Source organism: Pelobates fuscus, chromosome 7 (assembly GCF_036172605.1).
Source record: "Pelobates fuscus isolate aPelFus1 chromosome 7, aPelFus1.pri, whole genome shotgun sequence".
Taxonomy (NCBI): Eukaryota; Metazoa; Chordata; class Amphibia; order Anura; family Pelobatidae; genus Pelobates; species Pelobates fuscus.
The window spans coordinates 556902-584591 of record NC_086323.1 but is presented as its reverse complement, the minus strand read 5'-3'; the positions used below and the strand labels follow the sequence as shown (position 1 = coordinate 584591).

At 39.9% G+C, this 27690-nt stretch overlaps 1 protein-coding gene across 4 annotated transcripts in view; it reads right to left on the bottom strand.

Annotated features, from left to right (window-relative positions):
• The window catches only part of COL24A1 (collagen type XXIV alpha 1 chain), an 808926-nt gene that overhangs the window by 286701 nt on the left and 494535 nt on the right, over positions 1-27690 (bottom strand). For all 4 annotated transcript variants that reach the window (XM_063427613.1, XM_063427615.1, XM_063427616.1 and 1 more), the window contains 6 exons: positions 22791-22844; positions 22632-22676; positions 17784-17828; positions 10794-10847; positions 3169-3222; positions 759-812 (listed from right to left, as the gene is read on the bottom strand). In XM_063427613.1, the coding sequence (XP_063283683.1) occupies positions 759-812; positions 3169-3222; positions 10794-10847; positions 17784-17828; positions 22632-22676; positions 22791-22844 (306 nt within the window). The remainder of the gene's footprint in view (positions 1-758; positions 813-3168; positions 3223-10793; positions 10848-17783; positions 17829-22631; positions 22677-22790; positions 22845-27690) is intronic.

The following is a 27690-nucleotide window of genomic DNA, read 5'->3' as shown; positions in this document are numbered from 1 at the left end:
CTTTACCTGGCATTCTCATTGCCTCCCACCATCTTACTCCTTTACCTGGCATTTTCATTGCCACCCCACCATCTTAATTCCTTTACCTGGCATTTTCATTGCCTCCCCACCATCTTACTCCTTTACCTGGCATTCTCATTGCCTCCCCACCATCTTACTCCTTTACCTGGCATTCTCATTGCCTCCCCACCATCTTACTCCTTTACCTGGCATTCTCATTGCCTCCCCACCATCTTACTCCTTTACCTGGCATTCTCATTGCCTCCCCACCATCTTACTCCTTTACCTGGCATTCTCATTGCCTCCCACCATCTTACTCCTTTACATGCTATTCTCATTGCCACCCAACCATCTTACTCCTTTACCTGCCCTTCTCCATGCCACCCCACCATCTTACTCATTTAACTGCCCTTCTCCATGCCACCCCACCATCTTACTCCTTTACCTGCCCTTCTCCATGCCACCCCACCATCTTACTCCTTTACATGCTATTCTCATTGCCACCCAACCATCTTACTCCTTTACCTGCCCTTCTCCATGCCACCCCACCATCTTACTCCTTTACATGCTATTCTCATTGCCACCCAACCATCTTACTCCTTTACCTCCCTACCATCTTACCTCTTTACCTGCTGTTCTCCATGCCACCCCACCATCTTTCTCCTTTGCCTGCTATTCTACATGCCTCCCTACCATCTTACCTCTTTACCTGCCCTTCTCTCTGTCTTTTGTTATCTATTTAGTACTTTAGTAAGTACCTTTACTCCAGGTTCTCCTTGAAGTCCAACTTCTCCCTCAGTTCCGGGTGGTCCCTGTTCAATGAAAGTGATGTTAAAGGGGTATGTAGGAGTGATAGGGATCATGATTGACATACAATTGAAGTCCTTACTGCTAGCAACATGGTTATTTTAAGTTTCAGGAAGAGGACAATTTTGCAGTAAAATACTTTTATAATATTGTGTTTTCCTCTTACTATGGCTCCTTTCCACCGTGTCAGGAAGTATCTGCCATAAGTTGCTGCTGTTACAGTCAGTAGCGAGTTGTGACCAACCTTGTTGATATTTTACCGGCTGGCCATCAGCAATGTCTGTTTGCAAAGGTGCTGATCACAGATTACAACAAAACAAAACAACTCTTCAGGACGTAGCTTTTATTAAACATAGAAACATAGAATGTGACGGCAGATAAGAACCATTCGGCCCATCTAGTCTGCCCAATTTTCTAAATACTTTCATTAGTCCCTGGCCTTATCTTATAGTTAGGATAGCCTTATGCCTATCCCACGCATGCTCAAACTCCTTTACTGTGTTAACCTCTACCACTTCAGCTGGAAGGCTATTCCATGCATCCACTACCCTCTCAGTAAATGAATACTTCCTGATATTATTTTTAAACCTTTGCCCCTCTAATTTAAGACTATGTCCTCTTGTTGTGGTAGTTTTTCTTCTTTTAAATATAGTCTCCTCCTTTACTTTGTTGATTCCCTTTATGTATTTAAATGTTTCTATCATATCCCCCCTGTCTCGTCTTTCCTCCAAGCTATACATGTTAAGATCCTTTAACCTTTCCTGGTAAGTTTTATACGGCAATCCATGAGTCAGTTTAGTAGCCTGTGACAAACTGCCATTTGCCACTGGGCATTGGAGAGGACTGATTGCTAGCCTCCTGCCCTGCGACTATGGCCCTGGGATGTATTGCCCTTTAAGAACTGTATTTGGGCATAATGGACTTATATTCTACTGTTTTTAGCCCTTTAACTGTGTTGTACAAAGAAAGGGTTTGTACTTTTAAACTGGCACTTCGGATGCAGTTGAAGTGCCGAAGTCGTCGAAGTGCCGAAGTCGTCGAAGTGGAATTTTCTGTAATAGTTTGAAAAACCGAGAAAGTGTTGAATGGCCTTTAAACCCTGAAGGTGAGGCCACGTTAGCGTTCAGTTTTGAAAAGTCCGTAATAAAATCTGCTGTAGACATCAAATAACACAGAAACTGAACACTAGTTTGGCTAAACAAACATTTTTCCAATTTACAAAATAATCCATTCTCAAGTAATTTTGGTAAAACCAGTTTGAAATGTTTGTAATGTGTCTCAGGATCATTTGAATGTATCAAGATATACAACAACACATATGGTCAATAACTCTCTCAAGTCATCATTAATGAGATCTTGGAAGAGAGCCGGAGCATTGCACAAGCCAAATGGCATAACTACATACTCATAATGCCCACTGTGGGTATTAAAGGCCATCTTCCATTCGTCTCCTTTACGAATCCTAACCAAATTTTATGCACCCCATAGGTCTAATTTTGAAAAAAAACTTGGATCCTTTAAGATGATCAACTAATTCTGTAATCAAGGTGATAGGAATGGTTATATAATCAATCCCCTATAATGTATACAAAAAAGAGCCCTGCTCCAGCAAGGGAAGAAGACCTTCGGATGAACCCTTTAGCTATTGATTCTTTAAAGTATTCCTTCATTACCAAGTTCTCCTTAACAGAAAGTGGATAAAACCCTTCCTTTATGTAACACAGTCCCAGGAAGGAGATCAATAGCACAAGACCAAAGAGGCGGAAATCCGTCTGCTTCCTCTTTTTCCAAATACCTCACAGAGATTGAAGTATGGTGGAGGAACAACAGTGGAGAGAGGAGTAACAGTAGGCACATTAATATTGTGTATGGATTTTACAGAAGAAAGACATTCTTTATGAAACTTAATACTCCATTCGACTATTTCCCCTGTTTTCCAATCGATCACTGGGTAGTGTTTAAACAACAAAGGGAAACCAAAGACAACAGGACAAGATGGGGAGGACAATACTTGGAAAACAATTCTTTCCGTATGCCCACTGACAGACATGGGTTTAGTTTTGTGAGTTATGGGAAGAGTAAATAGTGGTCTACCATCTGTATATAACCAGGCGACTTGGCCTAATAAAACAAGTTGCTTTGTACCCTTCGTCAAGTCTAGAGCACTACAATCACTGAAGCCTTGTGGAAATCAGTGTTCAGTGTTCACAGATAAGTAAAAATAATCTGATAGTGATAATTAAAATTTACAAGCAGAGTCTCCTCAAATATGATTCACCATGAAAACTACAACATACTATATATTTCTGATTTTACAAGCTGTATAAAAGATAACATAATTTCATACTGTGTTTAACTTACCTCTGGGCCTGTTTCTCCAGGTGGTCCGATGTCCCCTTGTGGTCCCCTTGCTCCCTACCAAAGACAACATATGTCACATTAGTAACCCAAACAAACATGGACTCTATGGAGGAAGAGAGGCTATATAAGAGCAATCACTATGGTAACCAATAGCTAGCTCTGGCACTAACACATATTTTACCCCCTATTTCTGATAAAAGCAGTAATTTTCAATTAGAGGATAACTCAACCAGAGTTGTTACAGTAATCTTTCCTTTCCTGGCCATAGCCCCAAAATAATCCACTTATTTTCCAGGGCCGAGGCCAAGTTCTCCTCCAACTCAGGGAGGGTGGGCTGAGGGGAGGACTGGAGCCAGAATTCACATTAACAAATAACACTGCTGGAATTGGCATCAGTGGGATTAAACTCTGCATGTGCAGCGTTTCATAGCAAAACTGCACATACAGACGTTGTCATTGAAGTGGCTATGGTGATTGGAGTAATATAGCAAATGTTCTTAGAGTGCAGTGCCCCTTTAAGACATTGGCAGCGAATGTCCTGACATTTGGAAGTATATTTAGAATCCCACGTGGGGGGTCCCATTACGCTACAATGAGCAATTTGGATCGTAAGTGAACAAATGGTAAACATCTGCTCTATTTTTGTTTGAATGACCAGTAAATCTGCTCCGTGTTACTCAGTGCGGTTTGTCTATTCTTAAAAGTCTCTTTGTAGTTACACTATTACGTAACCAAGCGTAGGAGCCCCGCGTCTCTGGACTTAATATGCAAACTGCATTGAGGAAGGCACACAGACCATGGGGGGTTACATGTTTGTTATGTGAGCAATGCCTAATATTTAAACACAATTTGACTTTATACAGTAAGGATTAACGTATGGCTTTGTCGCTTGCATCCCACTCCTGTTTATTAGATATCACGTTGTCCAGCACAGAGCCTTTATTAAGATGCAAACTATGGCATAAGGTGGCCGCAAAAGGCCATAAATTAGGTTTGTTCTGGTTTTTGACCTCTTTCTTTTCTTCGTGTTCAGATCAGAGATAAAAAATAAAATAAAAAAACAAGCCACTCACTCTGGAAATATATCCCAACAAATGAGTTCAAGAGAATGTCTGCCCCAGCTGGACTTCAACTGCTATCACGGACAGTGAGATTATGACTGAGGCGGCTGGGAATTAAAATCTACATCTGATGTAATGGGTTAGTGAGATTATTATTATTATTATGGTATTTATATAGCGCCATCAAATTCTGCAGCGCTTTACAGTGGGTGGACAAACAGACATGTAGAGATAACCATTTGCTAATGGCTTACATGGAGTTTAACTCCAGTCAACCTCAATCAGTGGGTGGCTGAGCCCCAGAAGATTTTTAGTCCTGTTTTATAAAGCAAGTCACCATTTTAAAGGACAAATACAAATTAATTCTTAAACAATACAGGCAAATACAATACAAAACAATATAATCGCACAGCGCTAGACTATACGTTATCAGAGTTAGACAATATGTTATCACACAGCGCTAGACTATACATTATCAGAGTTAGATTATACGTTATCACACAGCGCTAGACTATACATTATCAGAGTTAGACTATATGTTATCACACAGCGCTAGACTATACATTATCAGAGTTAGAATATACGTTATCACACAGCGCTAGACTATACATTATCAGAGTTAGACTATATGTTATCACACAGCGCTAGACTATACATTATCAGAGTTAGAATATACGTTATCACACAGCGCTAGACTATACATTATCAGAGTTAGACTATACGTTATCACACAGCGCTAGACTATACATTATCAGAGTTAGATTATACGTTATCACACAGCGCTAGACTATACATTATCAGAGTTAGACTATACGTAATCAGAGTTAGACTATACATTATCAGAGTTAGACTATACGTAATCAGAGTTAGACTATACGTTATCAGAGTTAGACTATATGTTATCACACAGCGCTAGACTATACATTATCAGAGTTAGACTATACATTATCACACAGCGCTAGACTATACATTATCAGAGTTAGACTATACATTATCAGAGTTAGAATATACGTTATCACACAGCGCTAGACTATACATTATCAGAGTTAGACTATGCATTATCACACAGCGCTAGACTATACATTATCAGAGTTAGACTATTCATTATCACACAGCGCTAGACTATACGTTATCAGAGTTAGACGATACGTTATCAGAGTTAGACTATATGTTATCACACAGCGCTAGACTCTACATTATCAGAGTTAGACTTTATGTTATTACACAGCGCTAGACTATGCATTATCAGAGTTAGACTATACGTTATCAGAGTTAGACTATACGTTATCACACAGTGCTAGATTATACGTTATCAGAGTTAGACTTTATGTTATTACACAGCGCTAGACTATGCATTATCAGAGTTAGACTATACGTTATCACACAGCGCTACACTATACGTTATCAGAGTTAGACTATATGTTATCACACAGCGCTAGACTATACATTATCAGAGTTAGAATATACGTTATCACACAGCGCTAGACTATACGTTATCAGAGTTAGACTATATGTTATTATACAGCGCTAGACTATGCATTATCAGAGTTAGACTATACGTTATCAGAGCTAGACTATACGTTATCACACAGCGCTAGACTATACATTATCAGAGTTAGACTATACGTTACCAGAGTTAGACTATACATTATCAGAGTTAGACTATACGCTATCAGAGTTAGACTATACGCTATCAGAGTTAGACTATATGCTATCAGAGTTAGACTATACATTATCAGAATTAGACTATACGTTATGAGAGTTAAACTATACATTATCAGTTAGACTATACATTATCAGAGTTAGACTATGCATTATCACACAGCGCTAGACTATACATTATCAGAGTTAGACTATACGTTACCAGAGTTAGACTATAAGTTACCAGAGTTAGACTATACATTATCAGAGATAAACTATATGTTACCAGAATTAAACTATATGTTTTCAGAGTTAGACTATACATTATCAGAGTTAGACTATACGTTACCAGAGTTAGACTATATGTTATCACACAGCGCTAGACTATACGTTATCAGCGTTAGACTATACGTTATCAGCGTTAGACTATACGTTATCAGCGTTAGACTATACGTTATCAGAGTTAGACTATACGCTATCAGAGTTAGACTATACGCTTTCAGAGTTAGACTATACATTATCAGAGTTAGACTATACGTTACCAGAGTTAGACAATACGTTATCACACAGCGCTAGACTATACGTTATCAGAGTTAGACTAAACGTTATCACACAGAGTTAGACGATACGTTATTAGAGTTAGACTAAACATTATCAGAGTTAGACTATACGTTATCAGTTAGACTATACGTTATCAGAGTTAGACTATACGTTTCCAGAGTTAGACTATACATTATCAGAGTTAGACTATACGTTACCAGAGTTAGACTATACGTTACCAGAGTTAGACTATACGTTACCAGAGTTAGACTATACGTTACCAGAGTTAGACTATACATTATCAGAGTTAAACTATACGTTACCAGAGTTAGACTATACGTTACCAGAGTTAGACTATACGTTATCACACAGCGCTAGACTATACGTTATCAGCGTTAGACTATACGTTATCAGAGTTAGACTATACGCTTTCAGAGTTAGACTATACATTATCAGAGTTAGACTATACGTTACCAGAGTTAGACAATACGTTATCACACAGCGCTAGACTATACGTTATCAGAGTTAGACTAAACGTTATCACACAGAGTTAGACGATATGTTATTAGAGTTAGACTAAACATTATCAGAGTTAGACTATACGTTATCAGAGTTAGACTATACGTTTCCAGAGTTAGACTATACATTATCAGAGTTAGACTATACGTTACCAGAGTTAGGCTATACATTATCAGAGTTAGACTATACATTATCAGAGTTAGACTATACGTTATCACACCGCGCTAGATTACATTATCAGAGTTAGACTATACATTATCAGAGTTAGACTATACGTAATCATAGTTAGACTATACGTTATCAGAGTTAGACAATACGTTATCACACAGCGCTAGACTATACATTATCAGAGTTAGACTATATGTAATCAGAGTTAGACTATACGTTACCAGAGTTAGACTATACGTTATCAGAGTTAGACTATACGTTATCAGAGTTAGACTATACGTTACCAGAGTTAGACTATATGTTACCAGAGTTAGACTATACATTATCAGAGTTAGACTAAACGTTATCACACAGAGTTAGACGATACGTTATTAGAGTTAGACTAAACGTTATCAGAGTTAGACTATACGTAATCAGAGTTAGACTATACGTTACCAGAGTTAGACTATACATTATTAGAGTTAGACTATACGTTATCAGAGTTAGACGATACGTTATCAGAGTTAGACGATACGTTATCAGAGTTAGACTATACATTATTAGAGTTAGACTATACGTTATCAGAGTTAGACAATACGTTATCACACAGCGCTAGACTATACGTTATCAGAGTTAGACTATACATTATCAGAGTTAGACGATACGTTATCAGAGTTAGACGATACATTATCAGAGTTAGACTATACATTATCAGAGTTAGACTATATGTTATCAGAGTTAGACTATACATTATCAGAGTTAGACTATACATTATCAGAGTTAGACTATATGTTATCAGAGTTAGACTATACATTATCAGAGTTAGACTATACATTATCAGAGTTAGACGATACATTATCAGAGTTAGACTATATGTTATCAGAGTTAGACTATACATTATCAGAGTTAGACTATATGTTATCAGAGTTAGACTATATGTTATCAGAGTTAGACTAAACGTTATCACACAGAGTTAGACTAAACATTATTAGAGTTAGACTATACATTATCAGAGTTAGACTATACGTAATCAGAGTTAGACTATACATTATTAGAGTTAGACTATACGTTATCAGAGTTAGACGATACATTATCAGAGTTAGACTATATGTTATCAGAGTTAGACTATACATTATCAGAGTTAGACTAAACGTTATCACACAGAGTTAGACGATACGTTATTAGAGTTAGACTAAACATTATTAGAGTTAGACTATAGGTTATCAGAGTTAGACTATATGTTATCAGAGTTAGACTATACATTATCAGAGTTAGACTATACATTATCAGAGTTAGACTATACATTATCAGAGTTAGACTATATGTTATCAGAGTTAGACTATACATTATCAGAGTTAGACTATATGTTATCAGAGTTAGACTATACATTATCAGAGTTAGACGATACATTATCAGAGTTAGACTATATGTTATCAGAGTTAGACTAAACGTTATCACACAGAGTTAGACGATACGTTATTAGAGTTAGACTAAACATTATTAGAGTTAGACTATACATTATCACAGTTAGACTATACGTAATCAGAGTTAGACTATACATTATTAGAGTTAGACTATACGTTATCAGAGTTAGACTATACGTTATCAGAGTTAGACTATATGTTATCAGAGTTAGACTATATGTTATCAGAGTTAGACTATACGTTATCACACAGAGTTAGACGATACGTTATTAGAGTTAGACTAAACATTATTAGAGTTAGACTATACGTAATCAGAGTTAGACTATACATTATCAGAGTTAGACTATACGTTATCAGAGTTAGACTATATGTTATCAGAGTTAGACTAAACGTTATCACACAGAGTTAGACGATACGTTATTAGAGTTAGACTAAACATTATCAGAGTTAGACTATACGTAATCAGAGTTAGACTATACGTTACCAGAGTTAGACTATACATTATTAGAGTTAGACTATACGTTATCAGAGTTAGACAATACGTTATCAGAGTTAGACTATATGTTATCAGAGTTAGACGATACATTATCAGAGTTAGACTATATGTTATCAGAGTTAGACTATACATTATCAGAGTTAGACTATATGTTATCAGAGTTAGACTAAACGTTATCACACAGAGTTAGACGGTACGTTATTAGAGTTAGACTAAACATTATTAGAGTTAGACTATACGTTATCAGAGTTAGACTATATGTTATCAGAGTTAGACTATACATTATCAGAGTTAGACTATACATTATCAGAGTTAGACTATACATTATCAGAGTTAGACTATATGTTATCAGAGTTAGACTATACATTATCAGAGTTAGACTATATGTTATCAGAGTTAGACTATACATTATCAGAGTTAGACGATACATTATCAGAGTTAGACTATATGTTATCAGAGTTAGACTAAACGTTATCACACAGAGTTAGACGATACGTTATTAGAGTTAGACTAAACATTATTAGAGTTAGACTATACATTATCAGAGTTAGACTATACGTAATCAGAGTTAGACTATACATTATTAGAGTTAGACTATACGTTATCAGAGTTAGACTATACGTTATCAGAGTTAGACTATATGTTATCAGAGTTAGACTATATGTTATCAGAGTTAGACTATACGTTATCACACAGAGTTAGACGATACGTTATTAGAGTTAGACTAAACATTATTAGAGTTAGACTATACGTAATCAGAGTTAGACTATACATTATCAGAGTTAGACTATACGTTATCAGAGTTAGACTATATGTTATCAGAGTTAGACTAAACGTTATCACACAGAGTTAGACGATACGTTATTAGAGTTAGACTAAACATTATCAGAGTTAGACTATACGTAATCAGAGTTAGACTATACGTTACCAGAGTTAGACTATACATTATCAGAGTTAGACTATACATTATCAGAGTTAGACTATACGTTACCAGAGTTAGACTATACGTTACCAGAGTTAGGCTATACATTATCAGAGTTAGACTATACGTTACCAGAGTTAGACTATATGTTACCAGAGTTAGGCTATACATTATTAGAGTTAGACTATACGTTATCAGAGTTAGACAATACGTTATCAGAGTTAGACTATATGTTATCAGAGTTAGATGATACATTATCAGAGTTAGACTATATGTTATCAGAGTTAGACTATACATTATCAGAGTTAGACTATATGTTATCAGAGTTAGACTAAACGTTATCACACAGAGTTAGACGATACGTTATTAGAGTTAGACTAAACATTATTAGAGTTAGACTATACATTATCAGAGTTAGACTATACGTTATCAGAGTTAGACTATCCGCTATCAGAGTTAGACTATACATTATCAGAGTTAGACGATACGTTATCAGAGTTAGACTATATGTTATCAGAGCTAGACAATACGTTATCAGAGTGAGACTATACGTTATTAGAGTTAGACTATACGTTATCAGAGTTAGACTATACATTATCAGAGTTAGACTATACATTATCAGAGTTAGACTATACATTATCAGAGTTAGACTATACATTATCAGAGTTAGACTATATGTTATCAGAGCTAGACAATACGTTATCAGAGTGAGACTATACGTTATTAGAGTTAGACTATACATTATCAGAGTTAGACTAAACGTCATCACACGGCGTTTCCCGTGCCCACATTCCCTCTAGATTGTAAACCTGTTTAGTAGTGATTGATAGAATGTTCCTTTCTATGTATTACGAACATAATTTAGCTGGACTTACTGGCTCTCCGCTGGGTCCCACATCTCCTGTGCTTCCTGTGGTACCTGGAGATCCCTGTGGAAACATTAATGAAAATCAATGAGAGACCTGGACTCACAATGACACCCATTGTCAGTTTGAAAAGCCACATTTAAGGCAGTCGGTATGTACAAAAACGGGAAACCATATAAACTGTGTCAAGAATCTAAAAGCGACCCACCTTTATACTTCATTTACATATCTCTGCAGTAATGGTTTTCATGTTCAAGAGGAACAATTATAGCAGATATAACAGTGCTTAAAGGGACACTCTAAATACCACAACTACTACAGTGTGCTAAACCAGTGAGATAACTTTGCACTGCAGAGCTTAATTTAGGAGAGCTAAGGGACATCCAGCGTTAGTGGGGAATGGTGCTGGCGGGCCCCAAGTAACAAGTCAGAAGTTTCAACTACTTGCAAAGGTGGCAGAGCCAGTGGACACCAGGCACCATAACCACTAGTGTGACTTGTAGTGGTTAAAGCGGCACTGTAGGCACCCAGACCACTTCAGCTCTTTGAAGTAGTCTGGGTGCTGTGTCCCTTTTGCACCTAGTGCTGCAATGTTTAAACTGTAGTTCTAAGTGTGCCCTCAGTGGCTGTCTTCCAGACAGCCTCTGGGGGTGCTTCCAGAAGTGAAATGGACCTTTGGTCCGTTGTCTGACGCTGGACGTCCTCACTCTCTGCATGAGGACCTCCAGCGTCAGATTTTCCCCATAGGGAAGCATTGAATAATGCTTTACTATGGGTAGTATGTCCCTAGACGGATTAGTAGTTATTGTTTTATTGACTACCAGCACTGCTTCGAGCCTTTCTATCAAACAGATGAAGAGAAATAGGAGTGGCCAATCAATGACAAGGACAGAGCAGGGGGTAACCCTAATAGTGAATTAAACAAAAAAGAGAGGAATCTGTCCTATAAAGTATAAATCGCAACGTATGCAGTGAGTCAAGAACAGTTAAAATACCCTTTAATAAAATGGGGTAGACATGATAGAAATCAATTAACGAAAAAGGTAAAGAGGAAAGTGTTAAGACACACTCGAAAAGGAAAGATTGGTGTGTCAAGTAAAAGCTAAATAATAAATGTAACTACTATTGGTGCCCTAATGCCGTAAAACTGGCAAAGTACTGCTAGTGCCGCAATTAGTCTATATGCTGGTAGTATGTACCACAAAGGTAACTATTAATCAGTGTAGTAAAATGTGATAGTAACCCAACAATAGATGTGGCAAGTGACAGTGGGGGGTACCAAATATCTCGTGGTAACAGTAGTAGTATACGTATGGTTATTTAGACAAAACAGTACCGATATCCTACATTAAATCAGTATGTCCCCAAAGAAATCTCAATTGGAGAATAGGAAGGTCATGTATTAGCATAGGGAGTGCCACAGACCAATCTCTAACTCAACACACTGGTCACTTAAATAAATCGTATTTACTAGGATATATAATCCTAATGGGTAGTGTGAGTGAGAAAATAGTTGCCGGGTATCGGTTTAGTAGAGGGAGTGAGCTGTATACCGACTAGAGGAATGTCGGATCACAGTGTGCCTCCCTCCGGGTGCAAACATACATGCCCATAAAGATTCTGGTCAGTATAAATTAAAGTCGTAGTTGTTACCTATGGTTGCCAATGTCGGGCAATCCGTACGGGTAATAAGGTTTAGTATCAAAAGTTAGTCCTGTTTCTTTGACTACGTTGTTGTGACCTGTGGTTGCCGGTGTCGGGCAAACCAAGGTGGTAACAACGTTGCAAAATCGAAACGAGAAATTTCTTTACTCGACTACCTTAATATTGTTACCTATGGTTGCCGGTGTTTGGCCATCGGTAGTGGTAGAACAGAAGATACCAAGTAACCCCCTATTCAATGTATATGTATCTGTGTGATAAGCAGAAAGTATTTATACATGGAGGGTAGAATGGTGCCTTCGTGGGCACCAGCTATAGTAAAGTGGTAGGAGACAAGAAAAAGAGAAGGGTATGTAATAAATGTTTGCCCTAATAATTCCTTTACAAAAGTAAAAATAGTACGTAGTACCCTGGTGGATACTTAAGGTTCCTGTTCATCCGGAGCCCAATTAAGCAACCCGTATATGTGAGGTAGTAAGCCGGGATGCTGGACAGTAATGAAAATATCGCTAGAATGCAAGGTTCTGGTCAACCGAGAGATTTTCGTGAAATAATGTCCGAGGAGTCAGAGTAACCTTGAGGTGGACGGGTTAGTGTCAAAACCCGAAACCGATGATAGGTGCCACACTTCAGCCCGACGCGCGTTTCGCCTGTGTGAGGAGGCTCATCAGGGGGAGAAGTCTTCCCTGATTCGTCAGGTTTAAAAAGCCCGCTCGCATATCTCATTGGTTGCTGCAGATAAGAGAGGGAGGGGCCAAAATACGGTGGTCAATGGAGCACAAACTAGTGCTCGTTGCGAAATTCGTAATGGAAGTCTGTACGGTGGAACTTTCCGGTAGATGAGTCGTGACCAACAGTGTCCTTTGGGGAGGTGTTTAAGAAAGGTCAGGATTGCGCTTGATCCATGGGGAATAGTGAAATGCCCTATATGTCAACGCAAAGAGGAGTATGACGAAAAGGAAATAACAAATAAAATAAACAATCAATAAAGGTCAAATGGTGTAGTGACCAAATACCTTATTATCATGGACCAAATCCATAGTGATAAGGCTTAGTGATCGTTCAATTGAGTGACGATCCTGAGTGAGCCTTGACGATTTCAGGTTGCTCAGGGATTTGATAATAGACCGGTAGTTTAGTTTAGACATTATACGCTGGAACCTTGGACAAGGTCCTACCAGCTTATGTCATAACTAGTTGTAAACTGTGATTGGTGTGATTCCACACCAATCACAGTTTACAACTAGTTATGACATAAGCTGGTAGGACCTTGTCCAAGGTTCCAGCGTATAATGTCTAAACTAAACTACCGGTCTATTATCAAATCCCTGAGCAACCTGAAATCGTCAAGGCTCACTCAGGATCGTCACTCAATTGAACGATCACTAAGCCTTATCACTATGGATTTGGTCCATGATAATAAGGTATTTGGTCACTACACCATTTGACCTTTATTGATTGTTTATTTTATTTGTTATTTCCTTTTCGTCATACTCCTCTTTGCGTTGACATATAGGGCATTTCACTATTCCCCATGGATCAAGCGCAATCCTGACCTTTCTTAAACACCTCCCCAAAGGACACTGTTGGTCACGACTCATCTACCGGAAAGTTCCACCGTACAGACTTCCATTACGAATTTCGCAACGAGCACTAGTTTGTGCTCCATTGACCACCGTATTTTGGCCCCTCCCTCTCTTATCTGCAGCAACCAATGAGATATGCGAGCGGGCTTTTTAAACCTGACGAATCAGGGAAGACTTCTCCCCCTGATGAGCCTCCTCACACAGGCGAAACGCGCGTCGGGCTGAAGTGTGGCACCTATCATCGGTTTCGGGTTTTGACACTAACCCGTCCACCTCAAGGTTACTCTGACTCCTCGGGCATTATTTCACGAAAATCTCTCGGTTGACCAGAACCTTGCATTCTAGCGATATTTTCATTACTGTCCAGCATCCCGGCTTACTACCTCACATATACGGGTTGCTTAATTGGGCTCCGGATGAACAGGAACCTTAAGTATCCACCAGGGTACTACGTACTATTTTTACTTTTGTAAAGGAATTATTAGGGCAAACATTTATTACATACCCTTCTCTTTTTCTTGTCTCCTACCACTTTACTATACCTGGTGCCCACGAAGGCACCATTCTACCCTCCATGTATAAATACTTTCTGCTTATCACACAGATACATATACATTGAATAGGGGGTTACTTGGTATCTTCTGTTCTACCACTACCGATGGCCAAACACCGGCAACCATAGGTAACAATATTAAGGTAGTCGAGTAAGGAAATTTCTCGTTTCGATTTTACAACGTTGTTACCACCTTGGTTTGCCCGACACCGGCAACCACAGGTCACAACAACGTAGTCAAAGAAACAGGACTAACTTTTGATACTAAACCTTATTACCCGTACGGATTGCCCGACATTGGCAACCATAGGTAACAACTACGACTTTAATTTATACTGACCAGAATCTTTATGGGCATGTATGTTTGCACCCGGAGGGAGGCACACTGTGATCCGACATTCCTCTAGTCGGTATACAGCTCACTCCCTCTACTAAACCGATACCCGGCAACTATTTTCTCACTCACACTACCCATTAGGATTATATATCCTAGTAAATACGATTTATTTAAGTGACCAGTGTGTTGAGTTAGAGATTGGTCTGTGGCACTCCCTATGCTAATACATGACCTTCCTATTCTCCAATTGAGATTTCTTTGGGGACATACTGATTTAATGTAGGATATCGGTACTGTTTTGTCTAAATAACCATACGTATACTACTACTGTTACCACGAGATATTTGGTACCCCCCACTGTCACTTGCCACATCTATTGTTGGGTTACTATCACATTTTACTACACTGATTAATAGTTACCTTTGTGGTACATACTACCAGCATATAGACTAATTGCGGCACTAGCAGTACTTTGCCAGTTTTACGGCATTAGGGCACCAATAGTAGTTAAATTTATTATTTAGCTTTTACTTGACACACCAATCTTTCCTTTTCGCGTGTGTCTTAACACTTTCCTCTTTACCTTTTTCGTTAATTGATTTCTATCATGTCTACCCCATTTTATTAAAGGGTATTTTAACTGTTCTTGACTCACTGCATACGTTGCGATTTATACTTTATAGGACAGATTCCTCTCTTTTTTGTTTTCTTTCTATCAAACACTTCTAAAATACTATAATAATGAATGGACTGTTTCACTGTGTGCTATATGTGTTCTGTACGCACTGCGCGTGCTTTCACTGTGTGCTATATGTGTTCTGTACACACTGCGCGTGCTTTCACTGTGTGCTATATGTGCTCTGTACGCACTGCGCATGCTTTCACTGTGTGCTATATGTGTTCTGTACGCACTGCGCATGCTTTCACTGTGTGCTATATGTGCTCTGTACGCACTGTGCATGCTTTCACTGTGTGTTACATGTGTTCTGTACGCACTGCGCATGCTTTCACTGTGTGCTATATGTGTTCTGTACGCACTGCGCGTGCTTTCACTGTGTGCTATATGTGTTCTGTACGCACTGCGCATGCTTTCACTGTGTGCTATATGTGCTCTGTACGCACTGCGCATGCTTTCACTGTGTGCTATATGTGCTCTGTACGCACTGCGCGTGCTTTCACTGTGTGCTATATGTGCTCTGTACGCACTGCGCATGCTTTCACTGTGTGCTATATGTGTTCTGTACGCACTGTGCGTGCTTTCACTGTGTGCTATATGTGTTCTGTACGCACTGCGCATGCTTTCACTGTGTGCTATATGTGCTCTGTACGCACTGCACATGCTTTCACTGTGTGCTATATGTGTTCTGTACGCACTGCACATGCTTTCACTGTGTGCTATATGTGTTCTGTACGCACTGCGCGTGCTTTCACTGTGTGCTATATGTGCTCTGTACGCACTGCACATGCTTTCACTGTGTGCTATATGTGTTCTGTACGCACTGCGCATGCTTTCACTGTGTGCTATATGTGTTCTGTACGCACTGTGCGTGCTTTCACTGTGTGCTATATGTGCTCTGTACGCACTGCGCATGCTTTCACTGTGTGCTATATGTGTTCTGTACGCACTCTGCGTGCTTTCACTGTGTGCTATATGTGCTCTGTATGCACTGCGCATGCTTTCACTGTGTGCTATATGTGTTCTGTACGCACTGCACATGCTTTCACTGTGTGCTATATGTGTTCTGTATGCACTGCGCATGCTTTCACTGTGTGCTATGTGTTCTGTACGCACTGCGCATGCTTTCACTGTGTGCTATATGTGCTCTGTACGCACTGCGCATGCTTTCACTGTGTGCTATATGTGTTCTGTACGCACTGCGCATGCTTTCACTGTGTGCTATATGTGTTCTGTACGCACTGCGCATGCTTTCACTGTGTGCTATATGTGCTCTGTATGCACTGCGCATGCTTTCACTGTGTGCTATATGTGTTCTGTACGCACTGCACATGCTTTCACTGTGTGCTATATGTGTTCTGTACGCACTGCGCATGCTTTCACTGTGTGCTATGTGTTCTGTACGCACTGCGCATGCTTTCACTGTGTGCTATATGTGTTCTGTACGCACTGTGCGTGCTTTCACTGTGTGCTATATGTGCTCTGTACGCACTGTGCGTGCTTTCACTGTGTGCTATATGTGTTCTGTACGCACTGCGCATGCTTTCACTGTGTGCTATATGTGTTCTGTACGCACTGCGCATGCTTTCACTGTGTGCTATATGTGTTCTGTACGCACTGCGCATGCTTTCACTGTGTGCTATGTGTTCTGTACGCACTGTGCGTGCTTTCACTGTGTGCTATATGTGCTCTGTACGCACTGTGCGTGCTTTCACTGTGTGCTATATGTGTTCTGTACGCACTGCGCATGCTTTCACTGTGTGCTATATGTGTTCTGTACGCACTGCGCATGCTTTCACTGTGTGCTATATGTGTTCTGTACGCACTGTGCGTGCTTTCACTGTGTGCTATATGTGCTCTGTACGCACTGTGCGTGCTTTCACTGTGTGCTATATGTGTTCTGTACGCACTGTGCGTGCTTTCACTGTGTGCTATATGTGTTCTGTACGCACTGCGCATGCTTTCACTGTGTGCTATATGTGTTCTGTACGCACTGCGCATGCTTTCACTGTGTGCTATATGTGTTCTGTACGCACTGCGCATGCTTTCACTGTGTGCTATATGTGTTCTGTACGCACTGCGCATGCTTTCACTGTGTGCTATATGTGCTCTGTCTGAAGAGAATCAGAAAATATTATTAATAGTTTACCAATGCCAGCCTATAATTTATGCCGCTGTTACTTACAACATTTCCGTTCTCGCCTTTTTCTCCAGGATAACCAGCTTTTCCCTTTAAAGAAAAAAACAACCAGCTTCGTATAATAATAAGTTTTACAAACACAGCTTCCGAAAATACCAGAAGACGAACCAGAAGTGTAATAATAGAAACAAAGACTAATGATAGCGATTAAAACTCAAAGACAACAGTTACTAGCACTCTATCCCAAATCCCCATGCATATTTAAATAACTGGAGGTTTTAGTAACACTCCAATGGCCATTTAAGTGTAAGCTGACCTGCCAAGTCAAGGCAAAACCTCTGACAAATCCTACACTAACAATTCACCTTGCTGTCTTCAGCGATAAGGTAAAATCTCTAATGAGACAGAGAGGGGTATTTTCTAAACCCCTACATACTTATTAATCCTTAATAGGGAACACATGGGGTGGACCGCAGCACTGTAACATGGCTGTGTGATACAAACATACAAACTCCTAAGCAGCAATCACTATATTACACATCTCAATATATACAATAAAAACCAAAGAAAAAAGTTACCCGGAGGCCTTTAGAATCACTCCAATGGCAAAACCTCTTGGGTGAGTCCTAGAGTAACAATTCACCTTACTGTCTTCAGCGATAAGGTAAACTCTCTAATGAGACAGAGACCTTGGCAAGGCAGGTAATCTTACACCTAAATGGCCATTGGAGTGATACTCACTGTTGGAAAATAAATTGTTTCAACTATGTAATGCTTAGTGACATACAGAGCTATATATATATATATTTTATGATACAGGGTGTCAGTCTCATGTCCTGCTTTCTACTTCTGTATTTCGGGTGGAGAGAGTAGAGTGCTGCCCTTTAGGAGAGAGCAAAAGACAGGCATGTAAGGTAGATGTTACTCTGGGGGGCTATAAGCTTTCCTAAAGAGAAGGGTTTTAAGGCACTTTTTAAACAATTGAAGACTAGGGGAGAGTCTGATGGCAGTTGGCAAACTATTCCAAAGGAAAGGAACCACCCGCGAGAAGTCCTACAATCGTGAGTTGGCCGGGTGCGAGCAGCGGACAGGAGAAGGTAACGGGCAGAGCAGAAAGACCGAGAAGGGGCATGCCTATGGATCTGTGAAGAGATATAAGAACGGATGGAATTGTTCAATGATTTATAGGTATGGGTTAGTACTTTGAATTGACACTCTCTAAGATACAGGAAGCCAATGTAAGGACTGACAGAGGTCTAAGAGGAGCGACTAGTGAGGAAGATCAGTTTTAGGCAAAAATTGTCAGGTCCCTCACAGTGCCATGGACTTTCACCAACTTTTCTACTTATCTTTCTCAGATCTGGGAAAGGGCCTATAAGAAATAACATACACACACAGGACAACGCGCTAATTTTTTAGTCTAGGGTGTTACACTTTATTCAGCCAATTGCAGACTGGCACAGTATTCTTTGCAAACCAAGCAATTTTAGCACATCACATACAATTAAATTATGTTCGGAATAGATAATCAAACTTGCTCAGCATAACTTAGGGTGGGGTGTAATACTTGTTTTTCAAGTGGAAAAGAAGCCCCTAACCATTTTAAAACATTTTGCTGATACAGTTAAAAAGTCTCTAAGCATTATATATAATTTGATACATAAAGCCAACGCAATATAATTGGCCCCTTTAATCAGTCTGGCGGCAGCATTCATTACAGACTGTAGCGGGGCAATACAGCTCCTGGGAAGACCAATAGTCCATGCAGGAAATTACTAGAGCATGGACAAACTCCTTAGTAGCATCTTGCTTAAGAAAGGGGCGGAATCTACAGGATTTAGTAACAGACTGGATGTGAGGCTCAAAGGTGGGGCCAGAATCATGTTAATGCGTGCTTGTAATAATGGGCTGATGTGGCTACCACTAACTTGATGTAAGGATGAGGCTGTGGCCATAGCTGTGGCTAAGAATGGTTGGATTTAAGGTAGAAAGAAAAGTCAGAAACAAGCCGAAGTCAGGGACACAGACAGGAGCATAAACGAGAAGACAAAGTCAAAGGGACAGGGATATCAGAAACATGGATAGTCAGAACAAGCCAAGATCAGAAACCAGAATAACAAGATACCAAATGTGCTTGTGGGTAACCAAAGTAGTGGAAACAATGACAGGGCACTGAACACTAGCAGGTCTGGGTTTAAATAACCCCAAAACACTGCTTATTGGTCAAAATGGGACCTATGACCCCCGTGCTTGTGCATCAAAAATGTGACGCAGAACACACATTTACGTCAAATATGAAATTTTGGAGGGTGGGGCTATTTAGTAGTGCGGGACTGCAGTGGCCAGCGTACTCCATAACGCTGGACCTGGTGGCTACACCAGACGCGGCACTTGAAGGGAGAGCGAAAGAGGAGGATCAGTATTAGGAGGATGAAAGACAAGGAGCTCAGTTTTAATGGATAGACAGACAGATAACATCCAGACAGAAAGATAGATGGACAGGCAGATATATAAATAGATGACTGGCAAACCGACGCAGGGCCGCCATCAGGGCATGACAACCATAACAGTTGCCATGGGCCCGGCGGTCCTGGGGGGCCCGAGCCCCACATACTGCTGCAGTAAGTAATGGCTGAGCTGGGGAGTTAATCTCCCCAGCCAGCCTGCACTCAGCAAGGGGCCCGCACAGCCGTCCGCGGGCCCCTGCTGCTACTAATCATGTCCTCCGTGCAGGGCACACTGAGGGACAGCTATAGGGCCCTCCCAAAGACCCCACTAGGCTGCCCCTCAGTGTGCCTGTCTCCAAACACAGCCTCACTGAGCTGCCTGTAACTGCTCAGGGCAGCTCCGTGCAGCTTGTTCTGTAGGAAGTGACATCACCAGTCACAGTGCAGAGTGAGCTGTGCGGAGCTGCCCTGAGCAGACTTACAGGCAGCGTGTCAGCATTGTGAGGTTCCTTCAGAAGAGGACCACCAGAGAGGTAAGGTTTGGGAGGGTTTTGGGAGCCCCTACCCCCCCTTGCTCACACTGCATCCCCTACCCCCCCTGCTCCCACTGCATCCCCTACCCCCTTGCTCCCACTGCATCCCCTACCCCCCTTGCTCCCACTGCATCCCCTACCCCCCTGCTCCCACTGCATCCCCTACCCCCCCTGCTCCCACTGCATCCCCTACCCCCCTTGCTCCCACTGCATCCCCTACCCCCCTGCTCCCACTGCATCCCCTACCCTCCCTGCTCCCACTGCATCCCCTACCCCCCCTGGCTCCCACTGCATCCCCTACCCCCCCGGCCCCCACTGCATCCCCAACCCCCCCCCCCCCCCCCGCTCCCACTGCATCCCCTACCCCCCCTTGCTCCCACTGCATCCCCTATCCCCCTTACCCCCCCTTGCTCCCACTGCATCCCCTACCCCCTTGCTCCCACTGCACCCCCTACCCCCCCTGCTCCCACTGCATCCCCTACCCCCCCTGCTCCCACTGCATCCCCTACCCCCCCTGCTCACACTGCATCCCCTATCCCCCTGCTCACACTGCATCCCCTATCCCCCTGCTCACACTGCATCCCCTACCCCCTGCTCACACTGCATCCCCTATCCCCCCTGCTCTCACTGCATCCCCTATCCCCCCTGCTCCCACTGCATCCCCTACCACCCCTGCTCCCACTGCATCCCCTACCCCCCTGCTCCCACTGCATCCCCTACTCCCCCCTGCTTCCACTGCATCCCCTACCCCCCTGCTCCCACTGCATCCCCTATCCCCCTACCCCCCAGCTCCCACTGCATCTCCTACCCCCCTTGCTCCCACTGCATCCCCTACTCCCACTCCATCCCCTACCCCCCTGCTCCCACTGCATCCCCTATCCCCCCCTACCCCCCTGCATCTCCTACCCCCCTGCTCTCACTGCATCCTCTACCCCCTGCTCTCACTGCATCCCCTACCCCCCCTGCTCCCACTGCACCCCCTACCCCCCCTGCTCCCACTGCATCCCCTACCCCCTGCTCCCACTGCATCCCCTACCCCCTGCTCCCACTGCATCCCCTACCCCCCTGCTCCCACTGCAGCTCCTGCCCCCTGCACTGTTCACTAACACACTCTGCACTACATTTACTAAACACACTCTGCACTACACACACACACACTACATTCACTAAACACACTTTGCACTACAGACGCACACTATATTCACTATACACATTTTGCTCTACACACACACACACACACACTACATTCACTATACACATTTTGCACTACACACACACTACATTCACTGAACACACTCTGCACTACATTCACTATACACTCTCTGCACTCACTACAAACACTACATTCACTAAACACACTCTGCACTACACACGCACTACATTCACTAAACACACTTTGTACTACACACACACACTACATTCACTAAACACACTTTGCACTACACACACAGACACACACACTACATTCACTATACACACGTTTCACTCACTACAAACACACTACATTCACTACAAACACACTACATCCACTACAAAAACACACACTCTGCATTCACTATACACACACTCTGCATCTAATGCATGCATACAAACATTACACAAAACGTACAATCTGCATCCACTATATACACTGCATCCATGACACACATACTGCATCCACTATACACACTGTATCCATGACACACATACCGCAGCCACTATACACACTGCATCCATGACACACATACCGCATCCACTATACACACACACACACTTCATCCTTGTGGGCGGACTCGGGGCTGGCCCCGGGGGCCCAGATCTTAAGCTGTGTCAGGGGCCCTAAAATTTCTGATGGCAGCCCTGAACCGACGTATAGATGGACAGACAGACAGATGACAGGTAGACAGACAGGCAGACAGATGATATAAACTTACAATACGTCCAGGAACGCCTCTTTTGCCTGGCTCCCCGTGTTCTCCCTGCAGAGAATAATATAAATGTATAATAATAATATAAACATATAATAATAATACAATTTATAGTAAATTATTCTTAACACATTGAACACCTATAAATATGGTCATTAGTCTTACTTTAGGCCCCTGCATGCCCTTTTCTCCTATGGCACCGTCTGGCCCTCGTGGACCCTAAAACAGAAAGTAATTATGATAAGTGAATGATTAAATTACAAAATTAAAGTTACACCTGTATTTGTTGCAAAAAATATCCCAAGGGGAATTCATTTTTAATTTAGGCCTTGATTTAATTAAAACCCCCGGTAAACATTTTATTGTCCCAGATTATTTAAATTACCACCTTGAAAGGAAGTCAATAAATAGGGGTTTGAGTATTGCAACCAATATTTTCAGATGGCGTGATTTATTCCATTCAATGGGAACATCACGCCCGATTTATGGCCTCACTGGATTCAACTAAAAGCTGTTAATAAATGCATTGTTTTCACTATTTGATCACTTGCCGCATTGATCCCATTATTCCAATTATATGAAATAAATTACTTTCAAAAATAAAACTTCCTTTCACTGGGTTTAACCCTGCGGGTGCCAGATATTAGAACAGCACATTGGAAACGGTTAAAATACATAATTATTTATTACTCGTTGCACATGAAAAACGGCTTACTCTTATGACTACTCTTTCACGGATGCAAAAAAAATAAAATATGCAAAATATGACATTATTACAGATCTCAGTACAGAAAAATCTAATGTAAAAAAGACATGAGTATCCAGGACAAGGGAATATGGTACTAGAATCGGGAAAATGGGGAGTCAGACAAAACTTCTATATACTTCACTGGACACTTTACATCTAATGTAAACATACAGGAAACTCTGGATTACACTTGTATGTACATAGTGGGGAATCGTGATGCTGCATAATAGAGAACTATCCCACTTACCACCCAAATAATGACAGACAACGTAGTTTAGATGAAACAGGCAACAGCATTTATTATAACATGTGATAAATACTGTATAACACATCCATCATTTATTTTTAATCTTTATCTTTTCTTGATATAAACCAAACGTCAAAGATAAATAACCATAACTTAACAAAGAGGTTAACACATAGTGTCATACAGTATAACCCAAACGTCTTTGCCAATATACTGACCATGAGCCTAGGTACCACTGCTTCTCATCTCCCCCCTCGGCATAAATAGTTTTTAAACCCCAATGCTTACCCCCAGTCGACCTTTTCTCCTCCTTTACTGTGTTGATTCCCTTTATGTATTTAAATGTTTCTATCATATCCCCCCTGTCTCGTCTTTCCACCAAGCTATACATGTTAAGATCCATTAACCTTTCCTGGTAAGTTTTATCCTGCAATCCATGAACCCGTTTAGTAGCCCTTCTTTGAACTCTCTCTAAAGTATCAATATCCTTCTGAAGATACGGTCTCCAGTACTGCGTACAGTACTCCAAGTGAGGTCTCACCAGTGTTCTGTACAATGGCATGAGCACTTCCCTCTTTCTACTGCTAAAAAAACTCCACTGAAAATCTCGTTATACAAACAAAAGCTAGAACTAACTTCACTGAAAATCTCCCTTATACAAACAATAGTTAGAAATAACTCCACTGAAAATCTCCCTTATACAAACAAAAACTAGAAATACCTCCACTGAAAATCTCCCTTATACTAACAAAAACTAGAAATAACTCAGTGGAAAATCTCCCTAATACAAACAAAAACTAGAAATAACTCAGTGGAAAATCTCCCTCATACAAACAAAAACTAGAAATAACTCCACTGAAAATTTCCCTTATACAAACAAAAACTAGAATTAACTCCACTTAAAAATCCCCCTTATACAAACAAAAACTAGAAATAACTCCACTGAAAAATCTCCCTTATACAAACAAAAACTAGAAATAACTCCACTGAAAATCCCCCTGATACAAACAAAAACTAGAAATAACTCCACTGAAAATCCCCCTTATACAAACAAAAACTAGAAAGAACTCCGCTGAAAACTCCCTTATACAAACAATAGTTAGAAATAACTCCACTGAAAATCTCCCTTATACAAACAAAAACTAGAAAGAACTCCGCTGAAAACTCCCTTATACAAACAATAGTTAGAAATAACTCCACTGAAAATCTCCCTTATACAAACTAAAACTAGAAATACCTCCACTGAAAATCTCCTTTATACAAACAAAAACTAGAAATACCTCCACTGAAAATCTCCCTTATACAAACTAAAACTAGAAATACCTCCACTGAAAATCCCCCTTATACAAACAAAAACTATAAATAACTCATCGGAAAATCTCCCTTATACAAACAAAAACTAGAAATAACTCCTCTGAAAGTCTCCCTTATACAAACAAAAACTAGAATTAACTCCTCTGAAAATCTCCCTTATACAAACAAAAACTAGAAATAACTCCACTGAAAATCTCGCTTATACAAACAAAAACTAGAAACAACTCCACTGAAAATCTCCCTTGTACAAACAAAAACTAGAAATAACTCCACTGAAAATCTCCATTATACAAACAAAAACTAGAAATAACTCCACTGAAAATCCCCCTCATACAAACAAAAACTAGAAACAACTCCACTGAAAATCTCCCTTGTACAAACAAAAACAAGAAATAACTCCACTGAAAATCTCCATTATACAAACATTAACTAGAAATAACTCCATTGGAAATCTCCCTTATACAAACAAAAACTAGAAATAACTCCACTGAAAATCTCCATTATACAAACATTAACTAGAAATAACTCCATTGGAAATCTCCCTTATAAAACAAAAACTAGAAATAACTCATCGGAAAATCTCCCTTATACTAACAAAAACTAGAAATAACTCCACTGAAAATCTCCCTTATACAAACAATAACTAGAAATAACTTCACTGAAAATCTCCCTTTTACAAACAAAAACTAGAAAGAACTCCACTGAAAATCTCCATTATACAAACAATAACTAGAAATAACTCCATTGGAAATCTCCCTTATAAAACAAAAACTAGAAATAACTCATCGGAAAATCTCCCTTATACTAACAAAAACTAGAAATAACTCCACTGAAAATCTCCCTTATACAAACAAAAGCTAGAACTAACTTCACTGAAAATCTCCCTTTTACAAACAAAAACTAGAAAGAACTCCAATGAAAATCTCCATTATACAAACAATAACTAGAAAGAACTCCACTGAAAATCTCCATTATACAAACAATAACTAGAAATACCTCCACTGAAAATCTCCCTTATACTAACAAAAACTAGAAATAACTCAGTGGAAAATCTCCCTAATACAAACAAAAACTAGAAATAACTCAGTGGAAAATCTCCCTAATACAAACAAAAACTAGAAATAACTCAGTGGAAAATCTCCCTCATACAAACAAAAACTAGAAATAACTCCACTGAAAATCTCCCTTATACAAACAAAAACTAGAAATAACTCCACTGAAAATCTCCCTTATACAAACAAAAACTAGAAATAACTCCACTGAAAGTCTCCCTTATACAAACAAAAACTAGAATTAACTCCACTGAAAAATCCCCCTTATACAAACAAAAACTAGAAATAACTCCACTGAAAATCTCCCTTGTACAAACAAAAACTAGAAATAACTCCACTGAAAAATCTCCCTTATACAAACAAAAACTAGAAATAACTCCACTGAAAATCCCCCTTATACAAACAAAAACTAGAAATAACTCCACTGTAAATCCCCCTTATACAAACAAAAACTAGAAAGAATTACGCTGAAAATCTCCCTTATACAAACAAAAACTAGAAAGAACTCCACTGTAAATCCCCCTTATACAAACAAAAACTAGAAATAACTCCACTGAAAATCTCCCTTGTACAAACAAAAACTAGAAATAACTCAACTGAAAATCTCCTTTATACAAACAAAAGCTAGAACTAACTTCACTGAAAATCTCCCTTATACAAACAAAAACTAGAAAGAACTCCGCTGAAAACTCCCTTATACAAACAATAGTTAGAAATAACTCCACTGAAAATCTCCCTTATACAAACTAAAACTAGAAATACCTCCACTGAAAATCTCCTTTATACAAACAAAAACTAGAAATACCTCCACTGAAAATCTCCCTTATACAAACTAAAACTAGAAATATCTCCACTGAAAATCTCCCTTATACAAACAAAAACTAGAAATAACTCCACTGAAAATCCCCCTTATACAAACAAAAACTATAAATAACTCATCGGAAAATCTCCCTTATACAAACAAAAACTAGAAATAACTCCACTGAAAATCTCGCTTATACAAACAAAAACTAGAAACAACTCCACTGAAAATCTCCCTTGTACAAACAAAAACTAGAAATAACTCCACTGAAAATCTCCATTATACAAACAAAAACTAGAAATAACTCCACTGAAAATCCCCCTCATACAAACAAAAACTAGAAAGAACTCCACTGAAAATGTCCCTTATACAAACAAAAACAAGAAATAACTCAGTGGAAAATCTCCCTTATACAAACAAAAACAAGAAATAACTCCACTGAAAATCTCCATTATACAAACATTAACTAGAAATAACTCCATTGGAAATCTCCCTTATACAAACAAAAACTAGAAAGAACTCCACTGAAAATCTCCATTATACAAACATTAACTAGAAATAACTCCATTGGAAATCTCCCTTATAAAACAAAAACTAGAAATAACTCATCGGAAAATCTCCCTTATACTAACAAAAACTAGAAATAACTCCACTGGAAATCTCCCTTATACAAACAATAACTAGAAATAACTTCACTGAAAATCTCCCTTTTACAAACAAAAACTAGAAAGAACTCCACTGAAAATCTCCATTATACAAACAATAACTAGAAATAACTCCATTGGAAATCTCCCTTATAAAACAAAAACTAGAAATAACTCATCGGAAAATCTCCCTTATACTAACATAAACTAGAAATAACTCCACTGAAAATCTCCCTTATACAAACAAAAGCTAGAACT